The sequence below is a fragment of the Eufriesea mexicana genome, unplaced genomic scaffold (genome assembly GCF_001483705.2).
Source record: "Eufriesea mexicana isolate 0111107269 unplaced genomic scaffold, ASM148370v2 scaffold5018, whole genome shotgun sequence".
Classification (NCBI taxonomy): domain Eukaryota; kingdom Metazoa; phylum Arthropoda; class Insecta; order Hymenoptera; family Apidae; genus Eufriesea; species Eufriesea mexicana.
In genome coordinates, this window is record NW_016912973.1 from 108,717 (window position 1) to 128,397 (window position 19,681).

At 42.2% G+C, this 19,681-nt stretch overlaps 3 protein-coding genes across 3 annotated transcripts in view; 1 reads left to right on the plus strand and 2 right to left on the minus strand.

Moving 5' to 3' along the window:
• The first annotated feature begins 950 nt into the window (after window positions 1-950).
• LOC108551799 (centrosomal protein of 162 kDa) lies at window positions 951-6,001 on the plus strand. The gene is made up of 6 exons (XM_017906069.1): window positions 951-1,032; window positions 1,233-1,505; window positions 1,593-1,692; window positions 1,767-5,317; window positions 5,451-5,612; window positions 5,686-6,001. Exons 1-6 carry the CDS (start codon window positions 994-996, stop codon window positions 5,908-5,910), a joined length of 4,350 nt encoding a protein of 1,449 aa, XP_017761558.1. The 5' UTR covers window positions 951-993; the 3' UTR covers window positions 5,911-6,001.
• A 1,503-nt stretch (window positions 6,002-7,504) lies between these two features.
• Window positions 7,505-10,857, minus strand: LOC108551814 (trichohyalin). Its single transcript, XM_017906128.1, has 4 exons — window positions 10,788-10,857; window positions 10,536-10,700; window positions 7,672-10,452; window positions 7,505-7,583 (listed from the first exon to the last, which is right to left on the minus strand). Exons 2-4 carry the CDS (start codon window positions 10,697-10,699, stop codon window positions 7,544-7,546), a joined length of 2,985 nt encoding a protein of 994 aa, XP_017761617.1. The 5' UTR covers window position 10,700; window positions 10,788-10,857; the 3' UTR covers window positions 7,505-7,543.
• A 631-nt stretch (window positions 10,858-11,488) lies between these two features.
• LOC108551815 (MOXD1 homolog 1) overlaps window positions 11,489-19,681 on the minus strand; it is an 11,700-nt gene continuing 3,507 nt past the window's right edge. The window contains exons 2-10 of the mRNA XM_017906129.1: window positions 15,043-15,195; window positions 14,233-14,406; window positions 14,064-14,147; window positions 13,463-13,652; window positions 13,114-13,379; window positions 12,611-13,029; window positions 12,329-12,525; window positions 11,892-12,022; window positions 11,489-11,817 (exon numbers count right to left, since the gene is read on the minus strand). Of these exons, the coding sequence (XP_017761618.1) occupies window positions 11,659-11,817; window positions 11,892-12,022; window positions 12,329-12,525; window positions 12,611-13,029; window positions 13,114-13,379; window positions 13,463-13,652; window positions 14,064-14,147; window positions 14,233-14,406; window positions 15,043-15,195 (1,773 nt within the window). The 3' untranslated portion in view covers window positions 11,489-11,658. The remainder of the gene's footprint in view (window positions 11,818-11,891; window positions 12,023-12,328; window positions 12,526-12,610; window positions 13,030-13,113; window positions 13,380-13,462; window positions 13,653-14,063; window positions 14,148-14,232; window positions 14,407-15,042; window positions 15,196-19,681) is intronic.

Genomic DNA, 19,681 nt, shown 5'->3' on the forward strand with positions numbered 1-19,681 from the left:
AATACAATCATCATTAGATTTCATTGATTAATTATAAAATATTCTTTTTTTTTTTTTTTTTTTTTTTTTATTATGTAGATAAAGGATTCACGGAACGCCTTGAAAGTTTAAGATAAGATGATATATTCTATATAAAAAGATATATATAAATATATTTTAAGAGATATCAGATATTCATATACACGAGATTGTGATACGTAGTGAAAGGATATTAGATGAGATGTATTCATTTTACGTGTAATTAACTCATTCTGTTTTTTATTTCGCTTTACAATTTGCCCTCGTAGTTAAATAAATAGGAGTTTTTGTAATCGTTATAAACGAACAAATGAATTTATACATTTGAAAGCATATTTGTAGCTCTCGTATATCAGTAACATTTTGATGTGATACATATCATATTGCATGATGTACGATTGAAAATTTGCTATTAGCACTTCTAGAAATGATGATAATCGGGTTTGTGCAAAATAATTATAATTAGTGTTTAACGCTTTATATTCTAAACTGTTATTAAACTTCGATTGTATTATTCATTGTTATTGGATATCAAGTGCACTCACAAGGCATCCCTTTGACACCATTCGTTACTAAATGTAAAATGTTCTTTACAATTGTCTAACAATTTAATGACTAAAAAATTGCAATCATTATTTCGCAATTATGTGCTTAAACCGATGGATCGATCAATAAATTGGAAAATTAACAAATATTTTTCTATCAATTACTTCCTTGTTGGTTTTTTCCTTTTTCATTAGTTGTTCCACTCTTTGATCATTTCAATTCTGTTATTCTTTCTTTCTTGTTAATTGTTTGGTACGGCGTTTCAAAAAGGATTTTACGTTACTGAATGGGTGAGGTCGCTACGAGGCGAGCATTGAGCGAATTAAAAGTAACAAACAAACAAAAGTACACTAAGTGTCAAACGACTTCAAAAAGATGATTGATTACTTGGATTATATTATTCAGAAGCATTATTAGTAAAAAATCCGAATGTCTTCAAATCCTCAGAATTCTCCTCGTTATGAGGATGTAAGTATTTCGAATATCTTTCACTCGTTATGTTAACCTATCTCAATTTCTAAAAGACACTTGACAGTTTATTCGTGAATAGTTTATTAGTAAATTTATATTTGTTGATACGATATAATCACATTAAAAGATAGATGTGTTTTTAGTTTTATATCTACTACCTGCAATTAATATTTTATACATGTTTAATTTATCTATAGTTGATCCCAACCGAAGATGATACTTTGGGTACCTCTATTAGTCTTAGTGTGGGGGAGAATTCAATTCGAATAAAAGAAAAACCTAAGGTGACTAAACAATCAGAGCCAGAAGAAAAACATGAGGAAGAAAAGTGGTGGTTGAAGAAGCCAGAAACTTGGCTCGATGTTTCTCATGGTATTCCATTAGACATAAAAACAAAACAGTCTGCATCCCCTTCTCCAGATGTTAGTTCTTCGATGAAAGAATTCCTTGAAAAAGAAAAGATGTGCAAAGTATTTAAAGATATTATGTGTTATATAGAATAAATTTTTAAACAGTAATATGTTTCATTTTATAATTTATGGTCTTATTTTGCTTAGGCTATGCATAAGATTGAGATTGAGATGAAAGATAAGGATGACACTTTATGTGATATTTTGGCTTCTGCAGCATTTGATAAGTATCCTTCTGATTTTGAGAGTAGGTATTTTTATAATTTTCTCCATATCGTTTCTTGCGTACAATACAGCAAAGACTTTTATTCTTTTATACAGATGCAACTGACGAAGATATAGGTAGTATTTTAGAAGAAATGAGTAAAATTGCTGGAGCTTTAAGTCCAAATTCAGCTGCAGATCGTTCAAAATCCCGAAACTCAACTAAACTTCCTACAGAAGAAGAAAAATCCGTGGAAGAACTGTTGGAGGAGGCTGAAAAACTTGTAAGAAAAAATAGTAGTAATTTATCTAAGAGCGCATCAAAATCTGATACTTTAGTACCTGAGAATATTCCAGAAGATATAGAAAGTTTTAGCAGAGTTAGACAATTAGAAGCTGATATCTTTCAATTGATAGAGGAAGAGGTGCATAAAGAGACTGAAAAAATAAAAAAAAGTCCGAAGAATGAGAAGAAAAGAGACAGTAGTCCTGGATTTGAAGTCTTGTATGAAAATATAAATGGTTTTAAAGCTTTAAAATCGTTAGAACTTCAGAGAAGAAAATTTGAGGAACAAAAAGTAGAGGTGTCCAGTAGTTCTGATTTAGATGATCCTATTGAAAGACATTCCAAGTCAGAAGAATTGAGGAATACAAGGAAAATGGAATCAGAAAAAGATAACTTGCAAAAAGAAATAACTGACGTGGATAAGGATTTTTTCGAAGATTTATTGAGAAGATCGAAGGAAAAAGCTGAGGGTGGTATGTCAGGCAGTTCCAGTTTTGGGCAAGAAGATTTTTCACATTTTTTGAAACTTTTGCAAGGACAGACAGAGAAGAAAGAACAAGAATCAGACGATCCTAATCCTATGCATCCTTTTCTTTCAAAGTCTACAGATGAAAGGAAATCCATGTTGAACGGGGAATCCACGAATGATAAGAGTCCTGAATTTCCTGAGAAGGAAATTTCCGACATATTAGAAAAAGAACTACCTCAGGCAAAAAATCCAAAAGCTGAACATGAAATTGTTGAAACGGATTCTAGTGTTGACAGTGAAGAACGTAAGCAATCTCAAGACATTATTAGTATTAGTAAAAACGAGTTGAAAGTATCTAATAAAAAAGAACAATTATCTTCAAGAAACGTAGCCATGGTAAAAGATAGTAAAAAAATACTTAATTCTAAGGAAGAACTGTATACGGTTGGTCTTACGCCAAGATTAGAATTATTCGCAGATGAAATTCCCAAGTTGTTAGCCGAAAAGTCGACAGAAAATGCAATAGAACAAAGCAAACAACTTACAGAGGAACCGAAAACATCTGTGCGTAAAACAATTTCAAGTTCCGAGATTAAATCTAGTGTTAATCCTGCAATTTCTCAACGTAGCAACGTAGAACGCAAATCTACTCATTCGGCTAGTGCATCGAGCAATAAATTACAAAAGAAAGAGCTAAAGTTTTCTAAGTCTAAGAGTTACGATCAGATTTGTAAACCATCGTTCAGAACTTCTGTAGAAAATCTAAGAGTAAGTAAACCTTCGGATGCTGCGAAGAGACCCGCGAGTACTTTGATTAGACGATCACCAATTTTAAAGTCAAAACTGCAACCTATGGTTAAACCAATTACCAAGATTCCTCCCAAGACCAAGGTATCTCCAAAACCAAAGAAAAATTCTGTTAAGACTGGTTCCACTCTTACTTTGTCTTCCACACATAAAACGTACCAAGCTAAATCACCAGATTCTAAAACAAAAAACACGATGGCCGGTGGTGACACAAAACAAAGTGTAACGAAAACGAATTGGGAAATGTTGTGTCGTGAAGAGAGACATAAGAATGTGCTTCTGAAACAGCAACTAGAGTCGGAGATTAAATTGTACAAGAATCAAATTGACAATATGCGTATATCTTTCGAGGAAGAACTGTTTGCATTAAAAAAGCAGAACATTATTTTAAAAGCGAAAGTAGACGAGCTTTCGTTAAATGAAAAGCGTCCAGATCCTCAACCAAAGAAAGACACGAAGATTATGCTTTTAGAAAAAGAATTGGAGAAACAAGAAAATTTAATTCGGGCTTACGAAACTGAAAATAAAAGGTTGATGCATGATACGAAGCGAATGCAGGAAGAAATGAAACAGTTGCAAAAACAGAAAAGTACAGTATTAGAATCAGGTAAGATGCAGGAACTTGCAGATAGAGTCAAGGATCTCGAGGAAGGGACTTTGAAACTTAATCTCGAAATCTCTGAGCTTCGAGAGAAAAATGCAGATTGTGCATTGAAGAATGAGGATTTGATTCAACAAAATAGTCTTTTAAACGATGAATTGGAGATGTTCAAAGATCAGTTGAGAACAAAGAATGACTTTATCACGGATCGATTACAAGCAATGACTACAGCGGAGCTGGAATTGAAGAAGCAAGTAGAAGATTTGACTGTAAAGTTAAGTTCTAAAACGGAACAATTGCGAATAGTAAAACAGGAATTTGATAAGATTCAACAGAACGTACTACCATTGGAGAAGGAACTATTAGAATTGAGAGTTAAAGAGGGTAACCTTTTGGACAAATTGCAAATAACTAAGAGTCACGTAGAACGCGAAAAGCAATTAACACAGAAGTTGAAAGACCAAGTGATCCTCGATAGTAAAAAGATTACTGATTTAAATAGACAGGTTCGTGAAATGGAGAGAATACTGAAGAGAAAGAATCCCGATTCGGTATCTGCCCTCATATTAACTGCGAATTCTGAACACGAAAAAATTGGTTCAGAGAAAATTAAGTTGTTGGAAGGTCGAATTGCGAGTCTGGAAAATGAAATTAAAGCAAAGGATGATTTAGCTCAGAAGAAGGTAATTGAATTACAGAAAAAGTTCACGGATATGAAGGAGAAGTATACTACACAGATAATGGAATTAGATGGAAAATTGTTGGAGGCTAGCATGAAGGATCGCAAGGTGTGTAATGATATGTTTACGCAGACTACATCGAAACCTGTAGAGAATAAGGGAGTGGAAACTGTTAGGAAGGAAGAAAGGACAGGATCATTCGAGAAAGAAGAAAAGAAGGATCAGAAATCATCTGCAAAGGCTACACTGAAATCACAGAATTCGAAGGAGGATGCTTACCTTATGGCTACGATACGTGGATTAAAACTAGAGCTTGCAAATAAAGATAAAGCGATTTCGAAGCTCACGAAAGAATTCCAAGACTTACAAAAAACAAATATAAGACTGCAGAAGGAGAGAGAGAAATTGTTGAACGATAGAAGATTTGCGAAGACCATGAATTTCGAAAAGACGAACCGCGGCATGGTGTCGTCAGACTCAAAATTATTATCATTAAAGTCTATTGAGGGAAATGATCAAAATTCGAACATTTATCAAAATGGACACGCATCTGATATGAACACCCAACGATCTGTTTCTGTGCAAAAGCTTTATGATCCTATGCAGTATACTGAAAATGGAGATACTAATTTGATGAAGAGATTGGCCGATGAGAATGATATTCTAAAGGAAGAACTAAGCAAGATGAACAAGGACTTCATGGCTCTGAAGAATAAACGTCTTCACGATCTGAACCTCTTGCAAGAGGAACATGAACGTGAAATGGCCACATTACTGAAGGAGTATAGCGTGAAATTTGGAGACTCTAAAGTGGTAAAGTTACAGGTTCGTGGTATTACGTGCAGCGTTCATTTCGAATTTTTGTTTACTTATTAGGTTGTATTATAAACTATTTGCACGTAGTACTCTTATCATTTGTACGTGATTGCTTTTGTAAAATGTTTGTCTTTATACATAGGGTCAAGTAAATACGCAAGTAGCTGTGATATCCCATTTGAAGCAGCAAATTGAGAAATTAAGAGACTACAAGGAACAGGTGGTTGTTTTAAAGGCTGAACGGGATCACTTGGAAAACAAAGTGAAGACATTGAATGAAAAAGTCAAGTACTTATCAACGCCGGTATGTAATAGAAATTTCATTCTATAGAATTACTTCAATGCGTGTATTTACAATTGTTATATTTTCATTGTAGAGCACAGAACAGCTACAGTTGTTGCAGGACAAGATAACTATTCTTCAACAACGACACGAAAGCCGCGAGATGACGTTGCAGAGTTTGGTGCGCGATCTACTTAGAAATAGAACCCAGTGTAAAGACTGTAAAAATGAAAAGGGTAAAAATCGACAATTATGTTATTTCCGACAAGAGCTTGATCATATTCTTGGAATGCTCCAAGAGATCGCTAATGTTCATTGACTTCTAGATGGTAACTAGATTATATATGCGTGCAAAGTGGTGCTCATGAAATGTCAAGAAATCGATAGGTCGCAATTTATCGATTCGTTATCATCGGGCATTGTGATAATTCGTATGTTCGAGTGTACTGAAACGAATCTTACGTTTTTATTAGAAGAAGTTATCTCGTTGTTAGGCACTTTATAAATGTGTAAGCGGGTGCACAGCCAAAAAGGTTTGGTCGATGTTTTTTTTATCGACCTTTTTTCGAAGACGAGACGATTAGCCGTTCACGGTCGCGTTTGCAATATGTTTAGTTATTCTTACGATAAGATACAGAAATTCAGTGAAATCATATCGATCCTGGGAAAGCTCACGCATAATGATCGACTGGGATCACTGCCAAAGTTATAAACAAGAAAAGAAAAAAAAAAAAAAAAAAAAAGAAAAAAAGACGAATATATAACGAAGTTACTGTTTTGTCGTAACTTCTCGTCGACATTCCTTCTTGCCACTGTGCGTGCAACACGCATGGACAACGTCCATAGTTGGAGTAATAAAACTAATAGTCAAATATCAAATGAGAACATAGAAATATTTTGAACTATATTTACTAAAAGCAGACTTTTTATTTATCTAATAACGTAGGTTTAAAAATTGTCGGAAAGAAGAACATGACTGCTTCCAATTCGGAACTAGCTTTAGCCTTGTACTTATTATCAATTTGGCGAACGGATAGGTAGACTATACGAACGTAGAGGAAGCATCTCGTAAACATGAAAGATATCTTCCAAAGTTGCGTAGAAGTTAATTTTTTACATGAGGCTTTTTCAGGATATGCTAAGCGTCGTATTGACACGTTTGAATAATTGTATTTATTTCCTATTTATATTCACTCATTCTTCGCCATCAACGAATCCATCTATAATCAAGTCGTCCATTGTATTATATATATATATATTTATATACACTTTAGAAACATTCATTAAACGTTTTAGCGATCACAGTTGACTCTATACTCTTACGATGAACGAAGCACACGCATATCGCACAAATTCGATGTGTCCTAGACGTAATAACATTAAACAACTTTGTTACAGGTTGAGTTTAGAAAATAATTCTTTATTTTCAGGTTGTACGTGTTTTTATCAAATCATTATAATCACACAGAGTATAGTTACTTCTTCAAGACTGGATATATGTCAAAATCACTGCATTTTTTTACAATTACTTTTAAGCTGAACAACCATAATGTACAAACCACGAGATTATGACTTTAATAAAGTACTTCTTTTCTCTTTAAACCATTTGGTTTAAAGTTTGTTTACTATAATATATATATATATATATAGTTATGTTATCAAATCTGTTTATGTTACATGCGGAATTAATGCGTGATGTAAGGTTTGTTTCAGGGAATTAGTAGTAGCGAATACACCATTTGATTTTCATTTGAACAATTTATTCGGATAAAATATATCTTCTTAAATACATGCGATACATTTCTGTCTCTACGCAGGATACATAGCTGTACATTAATATACAGATTTTTATTAAGTACATAGCGGTATAGCGCATGGAAATATTACATTAGAGCAATCACTAAAAGCAGGTCTTGGAAGTAGCGGATCGTTGTTTCTCGTTAGATTGGATTTTACCCTATAGTAAGTTGTGGTGTCTGCCTTACGATATTACTGTAACAAATAGCCATATCTTATTAATCTTCCAATTAATTCGTATCTGTTTTAATTAAACTGCTAATACAAATAGATATTTGCTTACCTAATGAAAGAACGTTTGCCATAGAAAACAGACAGGCCATACATCGAACACAGACCAATTATTAGAGCTTGACGAATAATGTCGAATGTTACAATGTGATTTATGGAGTTCTCTTGTTTCAGGAAATCTGTGGTGGTCGAAGCTTTAATCTTAGGTATGAAATCATAGCTGCGAGTCGAAATATCCTCTCGTACTGATAACGAACGTGTATTAACAGGGATCCTAGTATTGCGATGTTGGGCCAAAACGGACAATGATCGAACATATCTTCGAAGTGAGGTTGAATCTTCCAGTGAATTTCGTTGCATCGGTTGGCTTCGAGAATGAGAATTTTTATGAGCAGAGCGGATGTGGTCCATAGAGCGAGATCGTTTAAGGTCCCTTGCAGTTCTATCTCGATAAGTGGTTAAGAATGCGCGAAGGTTTTCATCGAATCTTTCTTCCCTTTGATTTGATCGAATGGTATTTACAAGAAGAGTAGGTGTAGAGCGAGCTCGTTGTAGGCGATCAGTATCGAGTCTTTGACGTAATGATTTTGAGTTCAAATCTTGGCGATCAATCCTTTGCTCTGTGAGACGACGTTCCATGAGACGGCTGTCGGTTCTTCCTTCCATAAGTCGACGATCAGCTCTTTGTTCCATAAGTCGGCGATCAGTTCTCTGTTCCATGAGTCGTCGCTCAGTTCTCTGTTCCATAAGTTGTCGGTCAATTCTACGTTCCATAAGGCGTTGGTCAGCTCTCTGTTCTTTAAGTCGTCGTACAGCTCTTTGTTCCTTAAGTCGTTGGTCAGGTTTTCGTTCCATGAGCTGCCGGTTAATTCGTTCTGTGAGTACTCGATCAGCTCTGTTTTCCATAAGTCGTCGATCAATGCTTCGTTCCATGAGTCGTCGGTCAACTCGTTCTGTGAGTACTCGATCAGCTCTGTTTTCCATAAGGCGTCGATCAATGCTTCGTTCCTTAAGATGTCGGTCAGCCCTCTGTTCCGCGAGTCGTCGGTCAGTTCTTCGTTCCATGAGGCTCTGGTCAACTCTTTGTTCCGTAAGTCGTCGGTCAATTCTTCGTTCCATGAGTTGTCGGTCAGCCCTTTGTTCCGCGAGTCGTCGGTCAGTTCTTCGTTCCATGAGGCGTTGATCAGCTCTCTGTTCTGCAAGTCGTCGGTCAATTCTTCGTTCCATGAGGCGTTGATCAGCTCTTTGTTCCACGAGTCGTTGGTCAATCCTTCGTTCCATAAGTTGTCGATCAGCTCTTTGTTCCGTGTGTCGTCGATCAGCTCTGTGTTCCATGAGTCGTTGGTCAGTTCTTCGTTCCATACGTTGGCGATCAGCTCTCTGTTCTGTGGATTGTCGGTCAACCTTTCGTTCCATAAGGCGTTGATGAGTTCTCTGTTCCGTAAGTCGTCGGTCAGCTCTCTGTTCCATGAGTCGGCGGTCAATTCTTCGTTCCATAAGTTGGCGGTCAGCTCTTTGTTCCATAAGTCGACGATCGGATGTTTGGTCTGCGAGACGACGTTCAACCCTTTGTTCTTTAAGTCTGCGATCAGCTTGTCGATCCACGAGACTACGATCGGTTCTTCGTTGAGCAGCTCGGCGATCAGTCCTTTTCTCCATAAGTTTACGTTCCATATTTTGGTCCATGCGACGATCAGTTTGTCGTTCCATAACTCGACGATTAGCTGTCGGTTCCATAAGTCGTCGGTCAGCGCTTTGTTCCAAGAGTCGGCGGTCAGTTCTCTGGTCCATAATTCGACGGTCAGCATTTTGTTCCATAAGTCTACGATCAGCTCTGACTTCTTCGCGGGTTCGAGATTCCACAGATCTGGACCGTCTTTCAGAATTCCTTCTAGAATCCACGGGTGCTCGACGTTCTGACCTACGGTCATCGGACAGATCCCTAACTCGTCGTTTTAAGTCGCTCCTGATAATTTCAGATGCCCTGTCGAGTCGAGATTCGCGTCGTTCACGAGCCAAGTTCAGTCTGTTGTTTCTTTCTCGTCGTTCCATGTCGTCTGAGTTACGTCTTAACGATCTAACAGAGGAGTCTCGTCGTTCCATATCGCCTGAGGAGCGTCTTAACGATCTAACGGAGGAATCTCGTCGTTCGTTTGCCCTGATATCCATACGACGATCCAGACGAATAGTTTTTTCTCGTTCATCGTTGACTTCTCGTCGTTCCAATCTGGTAAGAGATCTACGGTTTTGGTCCAGTCTAGAATCACGCCTGATCGTCAGTTGCATACGGTTTCGTCTGTCAACGTTCCTCACGGATAAATCGTTCCTCTCTAGACGGGAATCGGTAGATGCTAGTCGTTCCGTGGATCGTACAAGGTGTTCGCGTTCTCGAGAATCATTTACTCGCCTGTTTGTTTCACGACGCCTATCCGAATCAATAGACCTTTTGACCAATCTTCGTTCAGAAGAATCCTCTCTAGTTCTTGAAGCGAGCAGACGAGAAAGTTGAGTTGCAGAATCGGATGAACGTCTTGCACGGTCTTGGATTCTAGCCCTGAATCTCGATTCCACGCTGCGTCTAAAATCATTATCGATATTCGTTCCCTGTCTGTCTAATCTCTCCATGCTCCTGAAGTCCACTCGAGACTGTGATCGAACTCTGGAGTCACGATCTAAGCTTCGAGATCGGGACATTCTGAGATCAGCCGGTATCAGGGAAGTCCTGGAGTCTCTGGTTTCTCTGGTCGTCTTCGCAATCCTGGTCTGGTCTTGCTCGGTGGCCAAGCAAGAAGGCATTTTGGTGAAAGGATTCAAATTAGGGCAGGCATCCACTCTGCGAGAGGCACGACACGTTAGTTGGAATATAATATTTTAATATTAGAACAAAAAAGCAAAAATTCTAATGCTAAGTCTTACTCGTGAGGGGCTTGATGTTTTAATTCAGGTCCCGCCAGACTTCCTGCTCGGCCTTCCTTATCCCTGGAGACTAGACCTAGCGTTAGGCAGGCCAGGGATACCATCAAAAGGCCGACATACTGCCAAGCCCGTACTGGCAATACAACGTACCGTGTACGCCGCATGCTTAGCATCGAGGAAAGGAAGAGTTCTCAGATTACACTGGCATATTTTCAAAATTTATATATCGTTTCATATTTTATCTCAACTTACCCGACTGCTTTTGCTTCTAGGGTAGAGACTGCTCGATCGTATGGCCCAAGGTGTGGTGGCAACTTCTTCACGGAAGAGCTCGTGTTCTCTCTTGGAGCTCCGGAGAGCTGCTGATGCTCCCTGTCCCAAGGAGCCGAGCTTTTATACTCGCAGAAATCCACCGCAATTCGATACCTGTTCAATTCAGTGCTTATCAGCACCGACCACATGGGACCCCATATTCCGATACGTGAAAATCACCGTGAATGAAATCGGGGCCGGGAACTATTGCAAACGCCTCCGTAATTGGTTAACCATCTAGAAAATTGCAACTCCGGACACCTGTGTGGCAGCTGATAAATCGGTTACCCGATTTCCTCGTGGCTGAGTCTCAAAGCAGTCGCTAGATCGATCACGAACAGTCTGGATCTTCTCTTCGGTGAAACGCAGTCGAGCTAAGTTCTATTTTATATTACTCATTTCTCCGTTAATTTGGGTTTATCGTGGCATAAGATTTTTATTATAATTTCAGGTACGGATCGATAATAATTCATAGCTAGTACAGTTTCTAGAGACTGGTTTATTTTTTATACAAAATTCATATAAAATACAGGAAAGGCTTGTAGCGCGAGCACCTTATAAATACATAGATGGTATATTTACATTACATTACATTATACATATATATTATATTATATTTCTATATATAAATTGGACCGTCAAAATTTTTCGAAAATTTTGCCGTCTCCCGTCTGCTGGGAAGAAATCGTCCACGAGTTATTTCGATTTCGCTCACTTTTAGTCTGTTTCGAACAGTCCCAATTCATAAGCGAGACGAGTTAGACGGATACATTTGATCATTATTATACAATCAGTGAGTTGACTTTTGCTTTTAGGAAATGACGATCGTCGTGATCGTAATTGTAAGGAACGTGACGATGCTGAAGCTAGAGCTCCTCCATGCACCGGATAGTGTTGCCATTTCGCTGCACGTCGTTTCATTCGTTTCTGGCAGTGCTGTGTAGTTTGGGAATGACTGAATATCTGCTGGCTGTGAAGAAAAAATTATTCGATGATCGGGATCAGGTGATCAGGTAACGGAGATAACGTTAAAGTTAGCCTTACCAGGGCGAGCTTGTCGTCCCTCTTTCTGCAGAAAGTCATATGTCTACCGTGGTACAAACTCTGCTCAATGGATCTGGCAAGAAGTTCCTCGGTCCAGGGCAGTGCCAACATGTGTTCTGCCAAAGTTCGACCTATTGGAAAAGACGATCGTGAAATGCGGAACTAGAAGCGAAGACTAACCCTTTGCACTCGAGAGGCGAGCTTCAGATTCCAACGATCGGTGTTAATTAATGTATCAAATTTGAAATTACCCAACGATGCGTGGAATGTCTATGTGAAATAATTCCACGTCTTAATTTGTATACGATTTCTTATCAATCGTTTTAAAAACTATCGTCGACTTTATGACAGAGAGTCTTCGAATTACTATTCTTTTGTGAAAAAATCGTCGAGTGCCAAGGGTTAATCGTCTGAAATTAAACATTCGCGTAACGTACCTTTAAATTCTTCAGGTTCTTCGATGATCAATCGAGAGAAAACGTTATCGTTATCGTGTTCTACCGTGTAATCTCTCATGGCCCTCAACGCAGATTTGGCCTCCCTTATGAGTTCCTCGTCGACATCTTCGCTTAGCCTCGTAGCAGGATATATGGGGAGCTGTTGCTGACCAGTGGGTATGGTTACAGCATCTGTCCTATAGGAAGAAAAGGTAACAATTTATAAAACGAACGAACCGAGTTCGCTCGTATTTCGTTGAGTTTCGGTATACGCTTATTTACCTAGTGGTTAAAAAGAGTTTCTCCAAATGATCCATAGTGACACCTTTGAAGCTGTGTACGCCAAGAGTCTTGAAGAGATGCTTCACCGGTGTCATGCTATAACAGGCTGCAAGTGGTGTTCTGGGATAGTGCACGACGAAAGCCAGACACATTTCCTGAGAGGCGGCATATCCACCCAGGGTAGGTTTCGTCCTGTCCAAAGTGCCATAAACGCATTCAGCCACCAACTCGTCTCCCGGAAGCACCTTCACTTCCTTCTCGAGAGTGTGAGACTGTTGGTACTCGAAGTCGAAGTGGTTGTCTTGGACTATTCTGGGCAATTCTTTGCCCTGTCGAATGTGTTTCAGACTCAGTCGACGGCCGGCCAAGTGCGAATGCAACACCACCGAAACGATGTTCACACCACCTTCAGGGAACATCTGTAAGAATATTCGACTGTCCAGAAATTTGCAGACGAACTACTGGTATGCTTGCATCGTAATTACCGAGATAACGTTATTTACCGTGTTCGTACAATGAGGAGTACAGTATCCCGCAGTGGCATATTCCTTTTGTTTCGGTGGAATTAGGTGAAGAGGACTCACAGCTACACCGGCGACGAGAATTCCAGCTTCCTCGGGACGAAGTTTCGGAGTTAAATGAAGGCGTACTCCACTGCTATCTACCACTTTCTTCATGCTCGGGTTATTATAGTGCACTTCTAGCATGTAATAAGAACCTTCAGGATGTTCCGCAATGGGAATGCCGTCGTGTTCCGGAAGCCATTCGCCTAGAAGACACGTCGTATCGTGCAGCTCGCATTCCCAACTATTACCTACTTATTACTTCAATAAATTTCTTCCTCGAGTTTACCTGTGCTTCCACGGGCCCAAGCTAACACTGGTTGCAAACAAGATTCCCACTCTCGGGGCATCGTGGGACTGTAACAGGGTGCTCCAACGATTCTCGCGTGCTGTCCCAAAATCGGCAAGGTCGAGGCGCATTCGTAGAGTATTATGTGATGTACCAAATCCTCGTTCTCCTTTTCCACGAGTGGCGTGTACTGGGAACGAAACGTTAATTCCTCTTTAATATTTCAGCGAGTCGACAGTGGCGCGAATTCGGAGAAGCAGAAGAATCGCGAGACAATTTCGGAATACCAGATTGAACCGTGCTGCTCTCCTGAGAAATCTCTTCGAGCAGATTCCATTGACAATCGGAGAGCGTTTCGGACACGGAATGACATCATTCCGACATCTCCTTCTTTATTCTAATGACGTCCGTCGACACGGTGCCATGTCCGGCATGGATGACCGTGATTCGTGAAGCACATACGAATCAGACCCAACCTTATGACATTCCTCTGTACTTCTCCCGTCGTACACGAAACTTATACCGAAACGAATACCAATCTGCGTGCACGATCATGCATCGGAGAAAATTCGAAAAGTTTCGACGAATTTCGATCGCTTACCCCGATCATGTGGTGCTTCTCCTTATGAGGGGCCTTGAAGATCTTGCACCAATAGGTGGTATCCACGTTGTCTGAAACCGGGGGCTACGTATCAAGAAGAACATACGATTAATCGAGATCTGCCGCAGACGATTAATTAGAGATCGACTCACTCTTCGATTCTACGTACTTGGTTCAATTTTACGTCCCAGTGCTTGATGTCCTGGGTGTATCGAGGGGGTGCGTGAGGAGCAGGAGTCTTTAATCTCAACGCTCTGCCACCGTGCTTGTCACCGGGCCAAATCGCAGTGTTCAATTCAGGATCGCTCGAATGCAGTGCCCAGAGGACGCGAATCGTGTCTCCCTGCGATGGCAAACGATGCTTTCGTAGTGGTACTCGTAGAGAGCGTCAGAGGGGGCAGTCGGATATAGGAAATAGGTTCGTTAAGAAGTATTTTAATGGGCTGGACGCCACGCTGGTTAGACCCACTGCGGATCGAGAATGGGAATCTGCGAGGAGACTCAAGGGTCGCGGACGGCATGCTAAACGCCTAAATATCGCTGCGGGAATTCGACAGAGCCGAAGTCTTAGGGCCTCTTAAAGTCGCGGGCTCCCTTCGTGGCGGGCATAAATCGAAAGAGGGAGGAGGTTCTCTCCGCGAATTCTGCCAGGGCTCCTGTCTCAACGTTGTAAATCTTCCTGGCTATTCCCGATTCCCAGGCTCCGTCAGGTGGAATCGAATATCGAACAATTTGTTTTCTCGCGACTTGTAATTACTCCGAGCGGAGTTACGAGGGAACTTGATCCTTTATCTTCGACTATATTAGCATTCTTCTAGGTGGAAGGAGGGAGGGCTGGGATAAGAATAAACGCGTAACGGGAATAATCCTGACACGGATATGGGAAAGAAGTGGCGCATAATTAAGCAAGGAAAGTTGCGAGTCGGAGCAGCGGAAAGATTTAAACGAATAATATCGTTCTTTATGCTTCCAGCCTTACCGTAAGTCGATGATCCTGAGGATCGCAGGTCTGCCAGTTTCGCGAGAAGATCACGTTCGTGTGGGTCTTGTTTTGCGAACCACCCAGTACCTTGACATCTTGGGACGTGTCCGTGACCAGGGCCGCCTCTGGATCCTCGATCCCGTGCGAATCCTGAGAAGCAAAAAGAGACATTTGGAATCGTGGACTGGGTGAACGTGCGAGAGCCGTGTGTTCGAGGGCTCCGAATCGCGCAGATTCGCCACTGGAACGAGATCGAAAAGTTTATCGGGTCAGGTGAGCGCCAGGTGTTTATGTTCGACGGTGTACCAAAACTTTTTGTCAGGCCCAATTCGTTCCTCTCCACCTTCTGCACTTTCTCCTTTGCTCTCCGTGGAGGGTGTCGGAGTCGAGATACGCAATCTCGCGACTTTATGCAGCAGAGATTCGATCTTCGATACACGTAATTCGCGGAAGATGATCATCGCGGAATATTCATTGACGAAATATATTAAAAATAGCCTGGGACACGCTGCGGTTAAAGGATACCGGAACATCGTCATGCGTGACGCTGAGAAGGGCCGTAGGCGTTTGGGTCCGTTGGATTCCGATTATAGTTGGGCGCTAAAGTTTGTAAGAGGCCGAAGGGAAATCCCCTTCCTGCTCTTAATGAATCGAAATAATTGGCCGAGCATCGTCACGCCTGTTGCGTATTTTGTAATGAGCACGTGCAAAGAGGAAGAGGTAATAAAGCGGCTCGTATGGCGAAAAAAAGCGACGCAAAGTATGAAAATTGTAACTAGGGAAGCAGACAGGCTGTTAGGCTCGATAATTCCGAAGGCGTCGAGAGTCGGAAGCAAACTTATCGTTTTCGTTCTACGAAAGGAACGGCGATAGACGACTAAAGTTCCATCCTCGCGTAAACAAACGCTTCGCTCTCAGCGAAAATACCGGAGAAAGTTTATCGGTGAAGAATCGTTGATCGCGGCGCGAGTAAACTCGCGTAACGATTCCCGTTTAATTACGATAGCCGGTGATCCGTAGTTCGGGTGGGGTTTGCGCGCGTTCTCACGAGATTCGCGGGGGTTTTCTCATGGCACCCGGATATTCTCATCGTCGCCGGGCTAATTAGCACGTCCGTGGCATTGCTGGATGGTGATTAAAAAAGCCAGAGATTCCGTGGCGATCTCTCGAATCAGCGGATCGACTCATCGCGGTAACGTTTTAATTGCAGCGATTTATACGCAGTGCGTTGGTGCGTCGGTGCGCAGGAAAAGCGCGCATTTTTCAACGTGGACGACGGGGTTTAGAACGCGGAACGGCTTGATCATCGGTTGTGGAAATTATGCAAATGCCGACAAAGGTCTGCGTCGCGTAGTTCGTAAGCGATATATACGTTCGAAACGATTTTGACACGCTTTAACGTCCTTCGAATTTTCGCCACGACAGCTGCCATCTCGGGCGTTAAAGAAATTAAGAAAATTACACGACGAGCGTATACTTTTCGGAGAACCGCGTTGTACGTTAGTTTCGTCGGAATCAATGATCGGCTGGCGAGTCACAAAATTGACAAGGAGGAAGTTGCATGCTCTTCTCGCGTCCTCCTTTCAGGAACAGGTTTCTCTGGGACTTTTGCAAGCAACAAATGCGCGCGGCAACGCTATGGATACCGGGCTAGGAAACAGGCGGAAGTCTAACGGGGATGAGAAAATGGAGGAAAATTCGGTTGGCGGAGTTCGGTATTCGTTTGAACCGAATCGAGTCACGGACCCATGGGAAAAGAGGCACACGTGCGTGGATGCGGAAAATTAATTCGGCGGATGTGACGTCATGGATCGGTACTCGCGTTTCCTGTGGGAGTCTTCTGAGAAACCTGTACGTTTCAGAAGACCCTTACCTTATCCCTTCCGACGAACGTTCGTTAAAACGCGTCGCTCCGTGCAGGGGAATGGCGGAATTAACTGGAACGAGAAATACATATTCGCAATGCAGCATCGTCTATCTGTAGGATCTAGCTTGAGAAATAGTTTCCGATCTATATACGCGTGGCAAAAAAGAAACGGTTCTCTTTGTGCCCCCGGAGGGCCGTGGTGGTTCCCATGGGTCCGGAGTTCCGAAGAAAAAGAGAGAAATTCTCTCATGAGGCGCCACTAGGAGGACGATGCTTGCCAGGTGTTTTGGAGGTAGAGCCTCCTTTTTCTTTCCCTTTCCCTCTTCTTTCACAGACCATTTCGGTTATGCTCCTTTCCCTTTTTTTCTCTCCGTCTTTCTCACGCCGCTTGCGTTTTCTTACTTTTGCCCTCTATACTTTTCTCCCTCCAACTTTTTCCCCGTCTCTTTTCAACGCTTCGTCGAGAAACCCGACTACTTGGTCCTTTTGCTTCTTTCTCGCTTCTTCTCCCTCTCTCACTCTCGCTCTTTTCTTCTTCTCCGAGCTTCTCTTCGTTCTCTCCTGGTCCGGGGCTACCTCTCCTTTTTCTATATTGCCCCTCCTTTTTACCACCTGGCAGAACAGCAGCTGGTAGCGCAAAGAGGTCCCTCGAAGGGGATAAAGGGCCTTCCTATCGTCCTTAGGGAACTCCGAGGAACCACCTACCGGCCTCTAAACAGATTCAACCAGAGTTCGACTAAAACGTGCTTTCCTAATTGCCGAGAAGACACTTGTACGACTGGATGGCGCGTGTCTTCGTTAACGTCCTCGGCCGAGCGAGTAATCCCTTCGATTTATCGTCACGAGAGTCACCCATTGCTCGATCCTTTCGCTCGGAAAAATCGCGCGAGGGAAGTCTCGCAATGGCTCGAACGATCCTCGATCAAGTTTTTTGGCTAGAACACTGATCCAGAATTCGCTCTCGTAAAGTACAGGCATTTCCAACTTGTCACAGTGCGAGCCGATCCGGTTCTCACGTGTCTTGATCCTGAGAAGGGTGCCCGGTTACGCGCAATTACGCTCACTGACTGGCTATAGCTCATCGTGGCTGGCAAAACGAGCGTACGCGGAATAATAATCGATAAATTAAAACACACTGTAAACGCTTCTGTCAAGGTCCGTGTTCGTGCTTCTTGCTTTTCCTCTTCGGGGTGGCTACGTCCCGCGCGATTTGCTTTGGTAATCTCAACGATCCCCGCTGTTTAAGGCTTCGTTCGTTCAGTCGTGTCTCTGTCTGGTTCCCGTGCTAATCGACGCTTAATTCGTTTTCGCTCCCTCCGTTTCATCGGACGTTCGCGTGCTTGCGAACATTCCACGGGAACAGGGAAAGGATATCGTTTCTCCGCGATGGCCGTGATGCAGAAATGACCGAGATTTTCAGGGAAGACACGGAGATTCTAAGGGAATCCGCTGGCGAAGAGGCATGAGTTGCAGGCATTAGCTTCCGCGAACCAGTTTGGCGCCGGTTTAACCACCAGCGGGGCCAAATCGTGCCTTTTTCATGGACCTCGCCTCGAGCTCCAGGGCAAACCGAGGAAATTGAGGGATAAATTTGTTTTTTCTCCTCCTTCTCTTCCTTTTTTCCCTCCCTCCAACAGTAGCCTGTTAATTTCGATCGGAGTTGTAATTGGTAGCATTAATAATAGCTTTACCTTCGTCCTTTGAAGCTTCTCCAGATACCCTGCGGGAGGAAGCCTCCTCGCCCAGCGTTCGACCGGTACAAGTAGTCAGTTTCTGAGGATCGTGAATACGCTTATTAAGCATGAAAGAGGCCTGGAAAGCGGCAGTAAAAAGAGAATGACCTACGAACTCCGGTTCACGATTGCACAATGGGGATACGCGTCGCCGGCCACCAGACTAATCTTAATCCGTAAAATATTCCCGGTGCCCGGCTAAAATCTCTCTTTCTCTCTGCACGCTGGCGGGACGAGGACGCTAGTTCGTTTCTTCGTGGAGATAAAGTGGTAAAACCACTCGGCGGGAGCGTAAGGGGAAGGAAACGTTGTATAATTTACAGACGAGAGCACAAATGTGGACAAATTTTTCACGTTGTAAAGGCATCGACACCTCGGTCGCCAACCATCCCGGCTACACGGTGTCGCGTCTTCCGGAGTCTCGTGCCCTCCGAACGCGAAATCCCACGACTTTCTCGCTCCGCTTCTCTCAGCTGCGCGAACTTCGAGGCAAAGTTGGATCCAAAACGAACGAAAACTGGTTGGCGGAGGGTGAAAAAGGACGAGCAGGATATGTCGAAGATAATGAGAAAAAGATCACGGCGAGAGGAAGGGCGAATGTGTGCGTTCGTCTATGCGCCGTGTGGGTCCCGGCTGGGTCTCTTGGACCACGAGATGGACGGATTGCAGATTACGTGCATTTCAGATTCACTTTGCGAAACGTGCTTCCCTGCCTGTAATAAATTACGATCGTAATCGTCGTACGTGCACATCCCGTCGCTCGCGGTGAATAACTTAGCAATTGCTGAATTTTCTGAGCCTTTGTCGTTCTCGGAATCAGCCGCGTTTCGCGGTCCTATTAGCTAAAACCGTTTAAGCAAAAACCAGATCGAAACCGTTCGATCGGTATACCTCTGTGTTTTCCTTTTCCTTTTTTCTTTCAATTCGCTCCATTCTTTTTGCTATCGTTCCACGACTGTTTCTTAACACATGTTCAGAGATCCGAGGAGCGGAAGGTATCACGTGTCGGCCGATTCATTGGAGCCAGGACCGCTCT